Source organism: Felis catus, chromosome B1 (assembly GCF_018350175.1).
Source record: "Felis catus isolate Fca126 chromosome B1, F.catus_Fca126_mat1.0, whole genome shotgun sequence".
Taxonomy (NCBI): domain Eukaryota; kingdom Metazoa; phylum Chordata; class Mammalia; order Carnivora; family Felidae; genus Felis; species Felis catus.
The window spans coordinates 135,625,107-135,638,916 of NC_058371.1; the positions used below are offsets into that span (position 1 = coordinate 135,625,107).

The 13,810-nt window shown below is 36.5% G+C and overlaps 1 protein-coding gene across 14 annotated transcripts in view; it reads left to right on the forward strand.

The window, feature by feature from the left end:
- WDFY3 (WD repeat and FYVE domain containing 3) overlaps positions 1 to 13,810 on the forward strand; it is a 277,594-nt gene that overhangs the window by 217,833 nt on the left and 45,951 nt on the right. For 12 of the 14 annotated variants that reach the window (XM_023252964.2, XM_023252963.2, XM_045056143.1 and 9 more), the window contains 6 exons: positions 536 to 718; positions 1,612 to 1,769; positions 2,864 to 2,941; positions 4,574 to 4,801; positions 11,067 to 11,120; positions 13,387 to 13,555. In XM_023252964.2, coding sequence (XP_023108732.1) covers positions 536 to 718; positions 1,612 to 1,769; positions 2,864 to 2,941; positions 4,574 to 4,801; positions 11,067 to 11,120; positions 13,387 to 13,555 — 870 coding nt within the window. The remainder of the gene's footprint in view (positions 1 to 535; positions 719 to 1,611; positions 1,770 to 2,863; positions 2,942 to 4,573; positions 4,802 to 11,066; positions 11,121 to 13,386; positions 13,556 to 13,810) is intronic. The other 2 variants (XM_045056147.1, XM_045056150.1) reach the window with 1 other exon arrangement.

Genomic DNA, 13,810 nt, shown 5'->3' on the forward strand with positions numbered 1-13,810 from the left:
TTAAAAATTATTTTTAAATGGGGGTAAGTTTTTACATAGAAGAAGGTAGACAATAAAATTTCTGTGTATTCAATTTCTAGTTTTATAAGTAAAAATGCAGTCTTTTGCCTACATATGAATATATATTTTTAAATTTTTTTTAATGTTTATTTTTGAGAGACAGAGACACAGTGTAAGCAGGGGAGGGGCAGAGAGAATCTGAAGCAGGCTCCAGGCTCTGAGCTGTCAGCACAGAGCCCAATGTGGAGCTTAAAAACACGAACTATGAGATCATGACCTGAGCCAAAGTTGGATGCTTAACTAACTGAGCCACTCAGGTGCCCCATGAACATATATATTTCTTAAGTTCTCCAAGTAACCAACCACTGTTTTGGTTATCTGAATAATAATTTTTACTGAGCTTAATATGATATGAAGCTTTTTTTTTTTTGACAACTAAGTACCCTAGATGAGATTCTTAGATGTAAAACATGAAGAAAATTACTAACTACCTTTATATTGTGTTTTTGATAAGTTGCTTTTTTCCATTTCCTAGGGCGTCAGCTTCTTATAAAAGCTGTCAACAGAGTTTGGACTGAATTAATTCATAGTAAGAAACAAGCCTTGGAGGAGCTTTTCAAAGTCACTCTACCTGTGAACGAGAGGGGTCATGTGGACATAGCTATAGCAAGGCCACTCATTGAAGAAGCTGGTTTAAAGTGTTGGCAGAATCATCTGGGTAAGAGAGTCCTCAGAGATTTGAACAAGAGATTTTACATGCGACTGTTGTCTATGGGTACACTTTAGACACGTAATTAAAACTATCCCAAAAGGGTCTTATGGCGGCAAAAGTGAAAGTTAACAGCCATTCTAGAATGGTTATGTTGAGATTTGGCTTTTTTTTCCTCAGGTTTTTTTTTTGTTGTTTTTGTTTGTTGTTTTTGTTTTTTTAAATCTGAGATGTGTTACCTACCCCTCTGCCATTTATAAATTTGTCAATAATACTCTGCCTGCAGATGTTCATTATGGTCACCATCTTGTCTACAAATCCATAATCCCTCTTCTGTAATTCTGAAATTCAAAAAGCCCTGAAAATCCAAGGTTTTTTCAGGAATTTGGTGCCCAAAATTACTAGTTAGCAAAGCCTAACCTATCTTGATTTATCCTACTTAGTATAAATATTCACACGTTTTGCTGCAGAAATATTAATTTGTTCATTTTATGGTTTACTGTCATTGACCTTCTGTTGGTACTATATAATATATAGTGTAGGTACCGTATCACTTTTTTAAAATCCAAAACATTCTACATTCCAGAGTATATGCAGCACCAAATATTTTAGATAGGGGGTTGTGAATTGTTGTTAACACAGAAACTGAATGCAGTTAAAGTAAGTTTGCGTATTACTGCAGAGCTGTGAGGCTTCAGCCAAATGTAAATTCAACTAGTACAGTAATTCCCAAGCAGTTATCCATGTAAATGTGTGATATCTAAGAGAATGTCTGTGTCTGTAATGTCAGCTGCTTTTCATAACTACAAAATTGTGGTTTGTAACCATGACACAAAAGTGTTAAAAGTAAGACTGAGAAATACATGGAGAAATTGCAAAGTCATGTAATTTTAATTTCACAGCCCACGAGAAGAAATGCATAAGTCGAGGAGAAGCTCTAGCGCCCACCACGCAATCCAAATTGTCCCGCGTGAGCAGTGGTTTTGGTCTTTCCAAGTTAACAGGATCAAGAAGGAATCGAAAGGAAAGTGGTCTTAACAAACACAGTCTTTCCACCCAGGTACGTTGTTTAGCTTCATCGATGGTACTATCAGAAATCTGTATTTCAAGGTTTAGTTGTAGTGTTTCATACAATACATTTAACATGTACAAGCGTGTGATTTGAAGTACAACTTTTCTGCATTGTTGCTTTAGAAGAGAGAAGGAAAGAACCCACATAATGAGAACGTCTCCCAACTGTCTATGATAAAATTGCGTTCTGAGTGTTGTGTATGCACAGCCACTTCATAACTGGACGTGACATCCAGATACTGATCTGTGATCAGACAGTGGGTAATCTTTCCCAGTTTTTCCAAACTTCCAATAATTTTGTTACTGATAATTATATAAATTTTAAAGCAGTAGCAGAACAAAATGGTTTTTTTGTTCTTTAGTACCTTGTGATATATATCTGTGATTGATCTTTTCAAAACTCCTCTACCTATGTTAATTGCTTCTTCATCATACTTCCTCTACCATCCCAGAATCTTAGGCAGCTGTGAGGGTCTGAGAGAAACAATATGTATCATTCACACATTCCATGTGTTAGGCCAGGTTCTCCAGGAAGCACACCTAGAGGGAGTTTGGTGCAAGGTGTTTATTACAGGTGCCCTTGTGGTCCATATTTGTGGAAGGGTAAGAAAGGAAGCAGAATTGATCACAGGGAAACACTAGGTTACAAGGCAGGTCTAGCCTGAACTGACCTAAGTGGAGCTTTGGGGCCAAAATGGCCTGCCCCAGTTGACCTGGACTGAGCTGAAATAGCTGAACTTGCCTGCCTCCAAATCACCCCGTCATTAGGTTTGGGGTTCCCTGGCAGTTCTCTGCAGCTGTGGTGATCCCTGAAGGTGCTGATGGCACTCTCAAAGGCTGTAGGAGCAAGCGTGTCCTTGAAGGGGCATTGAGCAGGGGAGGGCTGGGAGTGGATCTGTGTCCATCATGCAAGCCTCCATTAGATTCATCAGATAATTAATCTTTTAGGGTTTTGTTTATTTTGTAGTTGTGCCTTTAGCAGAATATTAATTTAATAAATAATTTGGCATTATTTTAAGGCTAGTTAGCATTTTTTCAGGCAATCCATGAAATATTAACATCTCATTTTCCATCCATTGTTAGGAGATTTCTCAGTGGATGTTTACACATATTGCTGTTGTCCGTGACTTAGTAGATACACAATATAAGGAATATCAGGAGGTAAGAATTCGTAACTGTAATAAAGGTTTGTTTTGTGTTCCTTGACTGAGAAAAAACTGTTTCTCATGATACTTTTTTAACCCGAAGAGTAAGTTACTGAACTGCGTTCATCATCAGATGATGTTTTAAATTATCCCTGTCAGCTACTTTGGCCATTGGTTTTAAGACAGAAAAATATGAACTTTCTAGAAGCAGATGGCATTGCAAAAAACAACAAACTGGAAATCACAACTAAATACCATTAATATCAATGGTACTGACATATTGCACGTGTTGTTCCTAATAAATATTAAAATACAAGAAAATCTCTCTCAGACTTAACAAGGAGACTATGAAAATATGCATCAAAGTCTCTGAAAAGTCTCTTAAAATTCAAAAAAAACTTGAAGATGAAATAATTTTTTTTTCTTATAGTCACTTAGTGATTATGTTGGTAAGAAATAAATTCAGTGAAATCCTCTTGGTGAATTCATGATTACTCAAAAACTTATCCTAAATATTGTATTTCCAAAATGGCTGATTTAGAGCTATTAAAGATTTCTGAATGCTGAATTGCTAATATTTTAGGAGCATACACTAGCTATTTGTTACAGGGTATTGACCTCCCCACCAAGAATACATTAAATACTACTATGATATTATGTAACTTCAAGATTATTCATTCCGTAATCTTCACTGTTAGTTGTAGAAAGAGATCTTTATTCTTAGATTGATAATGTATTCTTCTATTCCATCAATCATTAAATGTGCAATACGTCTTGGGGCGCCTGGGTGGCTCAGTTGGTCAAGCGTCCGACTTCGCTCAGGTCATGAACTCACAGTTCATGAGTTTGAGCCCCGCATCAGGCTCTGTGCTGACAGCTTGGAGCCTGGAGCCTGCGTCAGATTCTGTGTCTCCCCCTCTCTCTGCCCCTCACCCGCTCACTGTCTCTCAAACATAAATAAACATTAAAAAAAATTTTTTTAATGTGCTATATGTCTTGATATTTGATATATACCAAGAAGTTATACCACTTCAGAAATTTTCTTTTAAGTAAAGTGGTTTGGATCTATCCCAGTGGCCAACTGAAAATGGTTTTTCTTTTATTCTTCTATGAATATCAAGTTATTTACCAGAACTGCATGTTTATATTCTTTACCTAAGATTTTTGGAAATGTTACCAAGTTTAGCAGTAATGTGGTATGCTGGCAGTATTTCTTGATCTGATTCACTAGATTTTCTCCTATCCAGGTTCTAGTACCTACCTGTTTTATAACTTGAGGGTGGGAAGGGGTCTCATCCTTAAGTTACTGTGTTTATCCATTAACTTACACTGAACTAACCATTTCAGTGTATTTTCATAAGGCACTGCACACTCTGCCTTGTACATGTCTGTCATTTACTTGGTGCTAAAGTAATCACTTTGGCCACCATAAAAACCGTACCTTCTCACAAAATTAGTAGCCTGATGTTTTTTAACAATTTTATTGTTATAGAACAACAAATAAATGTAATTTTACTTATATACTATTGACTGAAATGGTATATACTGGTTTTGTTTCCAAATATTAACTTGGTTTTAAGTTATTTGTAGACTTTTAATTATTGCTCCCACTTTTGCTTGAAAACCAACCTGGACCCCCTCCCCGTAGCGCCAGCAAAATGCCCTGAAGTACGTGACAGAGGAGTGGTGCCAGATCGAGTACGAACTGTTGCGGGAGCGAGGGTTGTGGGGCCCCCCCATCGGTTCCCATCTAGACAAATGGATGTTGGAGATGACAGAAGGGCCCTGCAGAATGAGGAAAAAAATGGTGCGAAATGATATGTTTTATAACCATTACCCTTATGTGCCAGAAACGGAGCAAGAGACCAACGTGGCGGTGAGTATTCAGAGTTAAATGTTCGTAATGGCTCTTAAGAAATTTTTCCTCTTGGCAAGCATTCTCCTCTCAGGTCGTTTACCTAAAGTCTCTAATTTAGGAACTTCAGCGAACAGTGTCAGATTGATAACACAGGGTGGTGGGTGTGGGATGAAGCGGTGCAACAAGGCAGCGAGGAGACACCATGACAGGCTCTGGGGCCTACTGCCAGGGTTTCCAGCCAGCCTCTGCCACTTCACTCGCTGAGTGACCTGGGACAGGCCACGAGCCACGCCAGGTTTCCGTTTCCTTGTGCCTAAAATGGAGAAAGTAAGTCCCATCTCAAAAGCTGTTAGGACTCAGTTGGTTAAAATTAGAGAGGTACTTCTGTGGTGCTTATTTGTGTGCCAGAAAGCATTCCGAGTGACTTACGTAAATAAACAGTGGCACTAAGCAGTATCCTTTGAAGAAATACAACAGCTAAAGAATAGTAGCCTGAATATGTATCTTTCTCTGTATATCAAGAAACTTCATCACGGACTCCACAGGTTTAAAACATGGCAGAAGTTCTTTTTATTCAGAGAAGTCACCCTTTGCAAAGCCTTTCTTCAGACTTTTGCACATGACTAGAAAAATTTCGTCCAAGCCGATGATGGCACAGGAATCGTGTTTTTAAGTTTAGGGAAATACTCTCTCCTGGGCGTGGCTAGCTGGCTCAGTCAGTTCCGGGTCGTGAGTTCAAGCCTCGCATTGGGTGTAGAGCCTACTTAAAAACAAAAACAAGCAAACAGAAGAAAAGTATACTTTCCCAAGAAAGCCACTACAAGTTTAAAAGAGAAACCACAAGACTATAAAATCCACTGAGTTCAATTCTGAAAACCCTCTTACCATTTCAAAATAGTAATTCAACTCTTCAGTGTCCGATAATAATCCTTTGCCTCCAAAACGAAGTGCACTTTTGTCCTTAGAAAACTCATGTTTATTGTAGAATCACAGCTTTGGAAGCTGAAAGGGGGTCTCACCTGTCATTTTATCCAGCTTCTTCATTCTGTTGTTTTAATGTGTAATCAATTGCAAAGACATTATTTATGAGGCATTTACCTGTGTTTGTACCTTGTCTCTGAAATGAAGTCCATATTTCACACTTGAGAGCACACCTGTGTTTGGACTAGCCACACTTCATGTGGTCAGTGGCTGCCATTCTAGACCAGAACAGCTCTAGAGAATTCCTGACTTTTAGACCACTGTTTCGTGACTTGTTCATCCTTTTTGATGAAAAATTCTTACATCTTCCTTTAATCTCATTTAAATTAAAAAAAATTAAAATTGTAGCTTTAAAAAAAATACAGCCTGGAAAAGCATCTTCTAAGATTTTCCTCCTCCCCAAGGATCTGATCACACTATGCTTCATGAAGACAGAATGGTGACTCTCTCTCAAGGGAATGTATTCCATGCTGTGTTTCACTCCAGTATTTAGCTGTCTTTGAAATAAATCTAGTGTAAACCCCTATACCCAGTTAGAAACCCAGATCACTACAGATCACTAAAGAATATTTGGGGTTTGTTTTTGGATATGTGGTTAACACAAAATGTTTAGAATTCTAAAAATGTTTAGAATCAAACACTTGCCACTGTAGAAGTTTTATTATATTGTATTAAAAACTTCATTTCAAAACCTTTCATGGTTTAAATACTTTCACATTCTTGACTCTATTTGATTCTCTTGACAATTAAAGAAACTAAGATTTATAAAAGAAGCTTAGAATGTGGATCTTCTAATAAGTAGTTTGGGTTCTATAATGTGAGGGAAGCTTGCATTGTTCCAGTGACCCTTTTTTTCCTGCCAAAACCCTGGCTCTATTTATTTTGTACCCACTGATTTCACTACTGTTCTCATACTTCTTAGAATATATAGGGGTTCTAGGTGGCTCAGTGGGTTAAGCATCGGACTTCAGCTCAGGTCATGATCTCACAGTTCTTGGGTTTGAGCCTTGTGTTGGGCTCTGTGCTGACAGCTCAGAGCCTGGAGCCTGCTTCAGATTCTGTGTCTCCTTCTCTCTCTCTCTCTGCCCCTCCCATGCTCATGCTCTCTCTCTCTCAAAATGAATAAATGTTTGAAAAAATTTTTTAAAGAATATGGGTCTTAGACCTGCTAATAAATAGTTAAGATTTTTCAACATAACTTCCTAAAGTTCACTTTTCCCAGAGCTATTCCATTCTGTCAAGAATGTCATACTTGGTACAGCTGTAACTTAAAGCACCATAATCTCTAATACTAGTACACCATATTTAAAAAAAATTAAAATCCACCCATATTTTGCAGCCTTTTACTAGCACCTACTTTTGTCTGAGCAAACCAGCAATACAGTCTCTAATTCTTAATCTTTTCCTCACGTGAATAATTAAGACTTTAAGCCTGTAACAATCTGATAAAATATTTCTTGAGTCAACAGTCATTTAAATTGAATCCATTCAAGAATACTAAAATATAAGACAAATATGCTCTCCTAAAAATGTGACAAACCCAGTATTTTTATTTAACTGAGGCATATGCTTTTGAGGCATATTTTTTACTTATATAACCATATTTTTATATTGTTTATTCCTTTCCTTCTTTATAACAGTGTCATTCAACTTTATAGAAGTATATTTAAACTTCCGTATCAGATAAAAACAAAATAACCTATTCGAAGTTCACACTTACAACCTTAGTATCATTAGCATTTTACGTAAGCAAAGGCGTTCACCATCCTAAGAAATCTAAACAGTCTCAGAAATAAGTATGTACCATATGGAACTTATTTTTCAGCCAGATGGGTTACATATTGGGAAATACAAGGCAGTCAAGAAAGGCTGCAGATACATTTACAGAAAAGGAAAGAGCAGGTGGGAAGGGGAGACAGTTACAGAATGTGGAATTTATGTGGCTTCGTCCATTCACGAGTCAAGGTTAATCTGAATCTGCTGTGATGAAATTTTCTGAATGACTAATTATTTTGGTTTTGCCAGTTCAGAATTCTTGTAAATTTAAAATGCCATTAAATGTCCACTTTTATTTTATGGAATATGCAGTCTGGCAATGTTTACAGCAAAGAAGATTCCAAAAAGTAGAAGCAGCTGCTCTCCTACTGACTTGTATCATAAGATCAAAAAAGAAGAGTAGGTGCTTACGAAGCACAGTGAGCTTGATGCTCTGCAGAGCAGTTTACGTGCAGTTTCATTACATCTCATCACAGTCCTCTGAAGTATAGTTAGTACTGTTTTCCCAGTTACACAGAGGAGGCATCAAAACGTAGAGAAGTTCTAGGTGCATCCAGTAAGTAGTAGGGTAAGACATAGTGAGTATATAGGATGACAGTTCCTCAGAAGTTGAATCACTTTTGAAAAAGAAGAGATTCTAACCTTTGATGGTTTTGTGACATTATTGGTGAACAGTGAATTTCTTCCAGACAGAAACACTATGCTAGGTTTTGTCTCTCTAATGCTAACAGAGTATCAGGAACTTAATCAGTGTTGAATGAATGGACATATCAGCACTCTTTCTCCTGAAATTATAGACTTTTCCATTGCTTTCTCATTTAGCATTCTGTAGAATTTTCCTAATTCTGAAACTTTTCTAGTAAAAAGGGCTAGAGCCAAATTATGACATTTGGGCCTAAAACTTACATAATTTGGGAGAGGGCTCTACAAGAAAAGGAGTATAAACTTCGGGCTACAAAATTACTCGGACACCTCTTTCCAGCCTTTTGAAAGGATCCCGTAGGAACTGAGCTGTTGAAGTTTAAGACTTTCCTTTTGGGGGGCATCTGGGTGGCTCAGTAGTTTAATCATCAGACTTGATTTTGGTTCAGGTCATGGTCTTGCGGTTTGTGGGTTCAAGCCCCACATTGGGCTTTGAACTGGCAGTTAGGAGCCTGCTTGGGATTCTCTCTGCCCCTCCCACTCACACTGTCTCTGTCTCTGTTTCTCTCAAAATGAAAATAAAAAAGACTTTCCTTTTGGGATAATTTCCATTACTAAAACAGCTATGCTAAATTGCACTGTAATTCTATATTTTTTATTAAAGTTTTTTTTGAGAGAAAGTGCATTCGTGAGTGGGGGAGGGGGAAGAGAGAGAGAATCCCAAGCAGACTTGGGGCTCGATTTCACAAATCATAAGATTATGACCTGAGCCGAAATCACGAGTTGGACACCCAACTGACTGAGCCACCCCGGTGCCCCTGTAATTCTGTATTTTAGGTGGTAATGTCAGTTGTAGATGTTGTTAAGATGTGAGCAGAGGATATGATGAAAATATAAAATCCAGTGGCTTTTAAGCAATTGTGTCATTACTCTGAATCCTAAGTAAGGAGAATAAGATTCCATATTTTGCCATTTTAAAAAAATTGTATGTAGATACGAAAACCAGGTTTTAATTCTGTGGTCTCCTTATTTTCACAGAATTTATTTTCATAGAATAATAATCTCAAACAAGTGTTCTATTATTTGCAATTACCACCAGGGTGAAGACCCCATTGCCTACCTATTAATTTCGGGCTGCTTGGGACAGAAGGGTAATCAACTTACTAGAAGCTTCCTTTTCTAATTAAGGGAGTCTCCTGTGGCTGCTGTCACATATATTTTTTGTTTAATATACAGATGTCACAGGATTCCTAGAAACTAAGCAACTCATTCAGGAAATGCCATTGTCAGCATTATAGAAAAATGTGAAGAAAAATGGCTGAAGAATTATTTTCTAGAAATTCTGAAAGTTTTAGATTTCTGTGTAAACAATTATAATTTAGTTATAATTTTTTTTAGTAAAAGAGAGGTATGATAATATTAAAGTTATTGGTATAGCATATCTCTTTACTGTTGATTGAATGCTGTGCCTTGTAGTGAAACAAGAGCCTCAGTGAGTGGATCAATGAGCAAGTATGTATTAGACTGGCACTGTACCCTATGCTGCAGGGAAAATAAAGCGTGTGCATTTCAGACCCTGCCAGCATTCTGGTTGGTGATAAATAGTGGACATCAAAGTTGCATTTGCCAATAGGAATTTGTTCATCTTCCTATATTGGTCCATCACACATCCAGCAATCTATCTTAGTCTTTTTTAATGAATTTCAGAGAGAGTTGCAGAGTCAGTACCCTTCACCCCTTAATATTCCACATGCATATCAATAATTAGAATTCAGTTTTTGTTTATAATTCTTTTTTTATTGGCGTAAATTTTACATACATTGAGATATACGAATCTTAAGTACCATTGTATATTCACATGTGTGTATTTTATACTCGTGTAGCCAGTACCCTTACCAAGATAGAGAACATGGATATATATTTTAAAGATTATTCTTCATTACAAGGTATGCTTTTAAAAGTTTGCTTTTAAAGATAAACATTTATTAAAACCATGTGGAGTATTTGAAAGAATGCCCAGTAGTCCAGTGTGTGTTTTGCCTAGGGAAGAAACCCTTGTGAAGTCATTTTGCTGACGCATGTTTACCGTGGGGAAAGGTACTAGAAGTCAACTCCAGATAAGAAGGAAGAAAAATTGGGAATAGTTCTTGGGTGCGTTATTGTCTGTATGTAGCTATCCGTGTATGTTTACATGCACAAGCCCAACACGACAGCTCAAAAGAAATTGCCTTCTTGTTAGTTGAGATTTTATTCTGAGAGTAAAATATATAGCTGCCACCTAATATTTTTGGAAGTGCTCTTTACAAAACTTTTGGCCTGGAGACTGATGGCCCAGTCTCCCTTTTGCTTTCAGCCGTTCTGGGGTTGTAGGTGGGAAAGTAGTAAAGAAAGTAGGGCATTGGGCTTTTAGGGGAGGAAAGCACCTCATGATTTCCGTGGTGTGGGGTTTTGGAGATAATGGTGTAAACCAGTTACTCCCGTTATGAAACAGACATAAGGATAAGCACAGTGAAAGGCAGGTGGAAGGTAATAGCTAGCATTAGATTCTATTATCCAGTTTTCTGTTTTTTTTCCTTTTGAAGCCATATAGACTTGCCTGTCAATCATCCATGACATTGGCCGCCTATGCTGAGGTTTTGTCTGTGATTTTTCAGTTAGTCCTGTTCAGTTAGCCTTGAGAATTTTAGTGTAGTTTTTACTTTAAAACTACTTTGGATAATTAAAAAATAGTAACGATAATCACATGAATTTTGAGTGTGTCTTCCATGTCATACAATCCTCAGGAAAATTTTATTTTTGTGGTGTTCTTTATGTTGTTGTTGTTTTGTTTTTTTGTTTTTTTTTTTTTTTTCTGATGTGTCTATACTTAATACCCTGTTTTCAGTCTGAGGTCCCAAGTAAACAGCCCGAGACACCTGATGATATCATTCCTCAAAAGGTAAAACACAAATTACCATAAGAGAATGCAAAATACTTGCAGTTTTCTTTGTTTTGTTTTTGTTTTTTTAGTGCATGGTAGACTAGACTAACATAAAAGATTGACTTTCAATTTGTTCTTGTAAGTTCCTTAGAGTTGAAAGGTTGGTGTCATTCGTGCTGAGAGATGTCCTAGTCTTTCTCGGCTTTATTCTAATTAGCTTTCTAGGGCCTGTCTGCTGCTCACTAACAGGTTGAGTGTTCGCTGCTCTCACCACAAAATGTGTATTGCTTCACGTATGAACTAACAAGTTCTGACGCATGTTAGTAATGGGCAGCCTGACACCCTCAACTTTTTTTTTCATTTACTCATTTAATTCCTCCAGATACTAAATAGTGTGTATTTTGAGAATACAAGAAGTATCCTCTTCTAAAAATTATTTTTTCAACCAGAAGGCTTTAATGAAAACTAAAATATACATAGATCACTTAAAAAAAATTTTAGCTTACTATAATTATAAGTTTAAAAATAAACAATTATTTTCTTTTTCCAGAAAGATTCAGTACCTTACTCAGTTAAAAAAAAAAAAAAAAAAAGTGATTCTTTAGAACACAGAAAACTACCTCCAAATATTTAGGGAATAAGGCTTATATTTCCAAGTTGAAGTCCTTAACCAAGTAGATGTTCCCCCATCTACTCATTGTCTTGCCCATAACTAACTATGCTTTCATCTTTTTAAAAGAACAATTTTGAGTTGAAGATAACACTGTTATACTTAACGTAGAAGAATTGGTACACTACAAAGTTTACTACCTTTCTTTCATTTCAAAACTATTGCAGTATTATTAGTTTGCTTATCAGATTGGTCCTTCCATCATTGTAATATTATTTTACCTCATTTTAATAGTTTCCTATGTTATATATTTCACTTTCCATTTATTGCATATCATTCCTCAGTTAGCTTGCTGCTCTCCTGACTCTGTACCTAAAGTTAAAAGAAGGGCATTGTGGCTTCAGTTATGTAGTTTTTTTATCTCAAAATAGGTTCAGTATTTAAGTCTAAATATTCCAATTGGACATTTATTTTCCACTTAAGTTGGAAATCATTTGTTTAAAAAGGTCTTGCTTTAAAAAGCATTATAGTGGAAAGTATATATTGACTACTTGAGTTGAAGAGTAAGCCAACGGAATATTTTTAATTACCTATTCTTATTCATGAGAAAGGAAAAGTGAAATAATGTTTAGAAAGGGAAGGTTTTAAATCTTGATTCAAACTCCATCTTTTTTTTTTAATTGCTAATCCAAAGTCTGGGTCTCATTCTAATCGAGGAACCTCTATACATATGTTCTCCCTGTGGTTTTACAGTTTTGTAGGACATTTTAGACCTTATTTTTTCCATTATATTTTTAAGAAAAAAGGTCTGGGTCAATTGGAGACTTTATTTTTGGGTTAAATATTAATTATTTTGAAAAAGAAACGCTCTTGAATCGTATTCCAAAAATATCTTTTCTAATGTTTCTAGGTAATAAATTTCTTTTTCAAGATGGACTTATATATGTTCTTAATATACTCAGTTAGTAGACTTATGGATCATGTTATTTTTACACAACAAACAACAGGAATGTTTTAGCAAATTGAATGTATCATATCAGCTTGGAGGGGCAGGCCAGCCAAAGAGCACCAACTGGCCTAAAGCTGGTTGATTCCATCTTGGGTCAGAATGCTCTAAAATTTCTAGAATTTTAGTGATAACTGGGATGGGGAAGAACAGTGCAGTTCTAAGTCTTTACCTCCAGATATCTGAAATAAACACAGGCACAGATGATTCCAACTGAATGGATGGGCCTTTAGGCCTGACTATTTAGCTTTATTTTGCAAAGTTCCAGGCTCCTCACAAACCAGACATCCTCTTGCAACTTGATGCTCTCCAACACTGGGTGTTCTCTTTACTGTCTGAGAAGGTTTTCTAATACATCTACTACAGTGAGGCCATGCAGTACTAACATGAAAACATTATTTGACTAGAGGTGATTTATTTCTATTTCAAGAAGAAAAACTGCTAATAATGTTTTTTTAACTTATGTATGTTTTAAAAACCAATACAATTTAAAAGTAGAGAAACTTAACCCAAAAGTGTATGGATTTTTTGTGTATAAATATAGTCTGTCAAAAATCCCTTTAAAAAGGTAACACATAATGAAGTCTTGACACCATACCTTCCCTAGGAAGCTTATATTTTAATTCTGAAAATAACTACCTGAATCCTTTTCTTCCGTTATTTCTTAGAAACCTGCTCGATACAGAAGAGCTGTAAGTTATGACAGTAAAGAATACTACATGCGACTAGCCTCTGGCAATCCAGCCATTGTCCAGGACGCCATTGTGGAGAGTTCAGAAGGTGAAGCTACACAGCAAGAACCAGAGCATGGCGAAGATACTATTGCTAAGGTCAAAGGTCAGCCTTCCTCTTGGATTTAGTTAAAAATGACTTTGGATCGTCTCTTACATTTGAATTTTATGAAAATATGAGCGACTGCAAAGAGTAGGGCCAACCCTAGAGATAAAAGTATCCATTCATATTTTACAATTTCACTCTTCTTAAAAATTGATTTCTATATTAGAACTAAAGAGACTGGCTCTTCTTTCTTGCCTACAGATAGATAGAATGTGCCTATTGGCCTGATAGTTTGTTTTTAGTGCATTTGGCAGA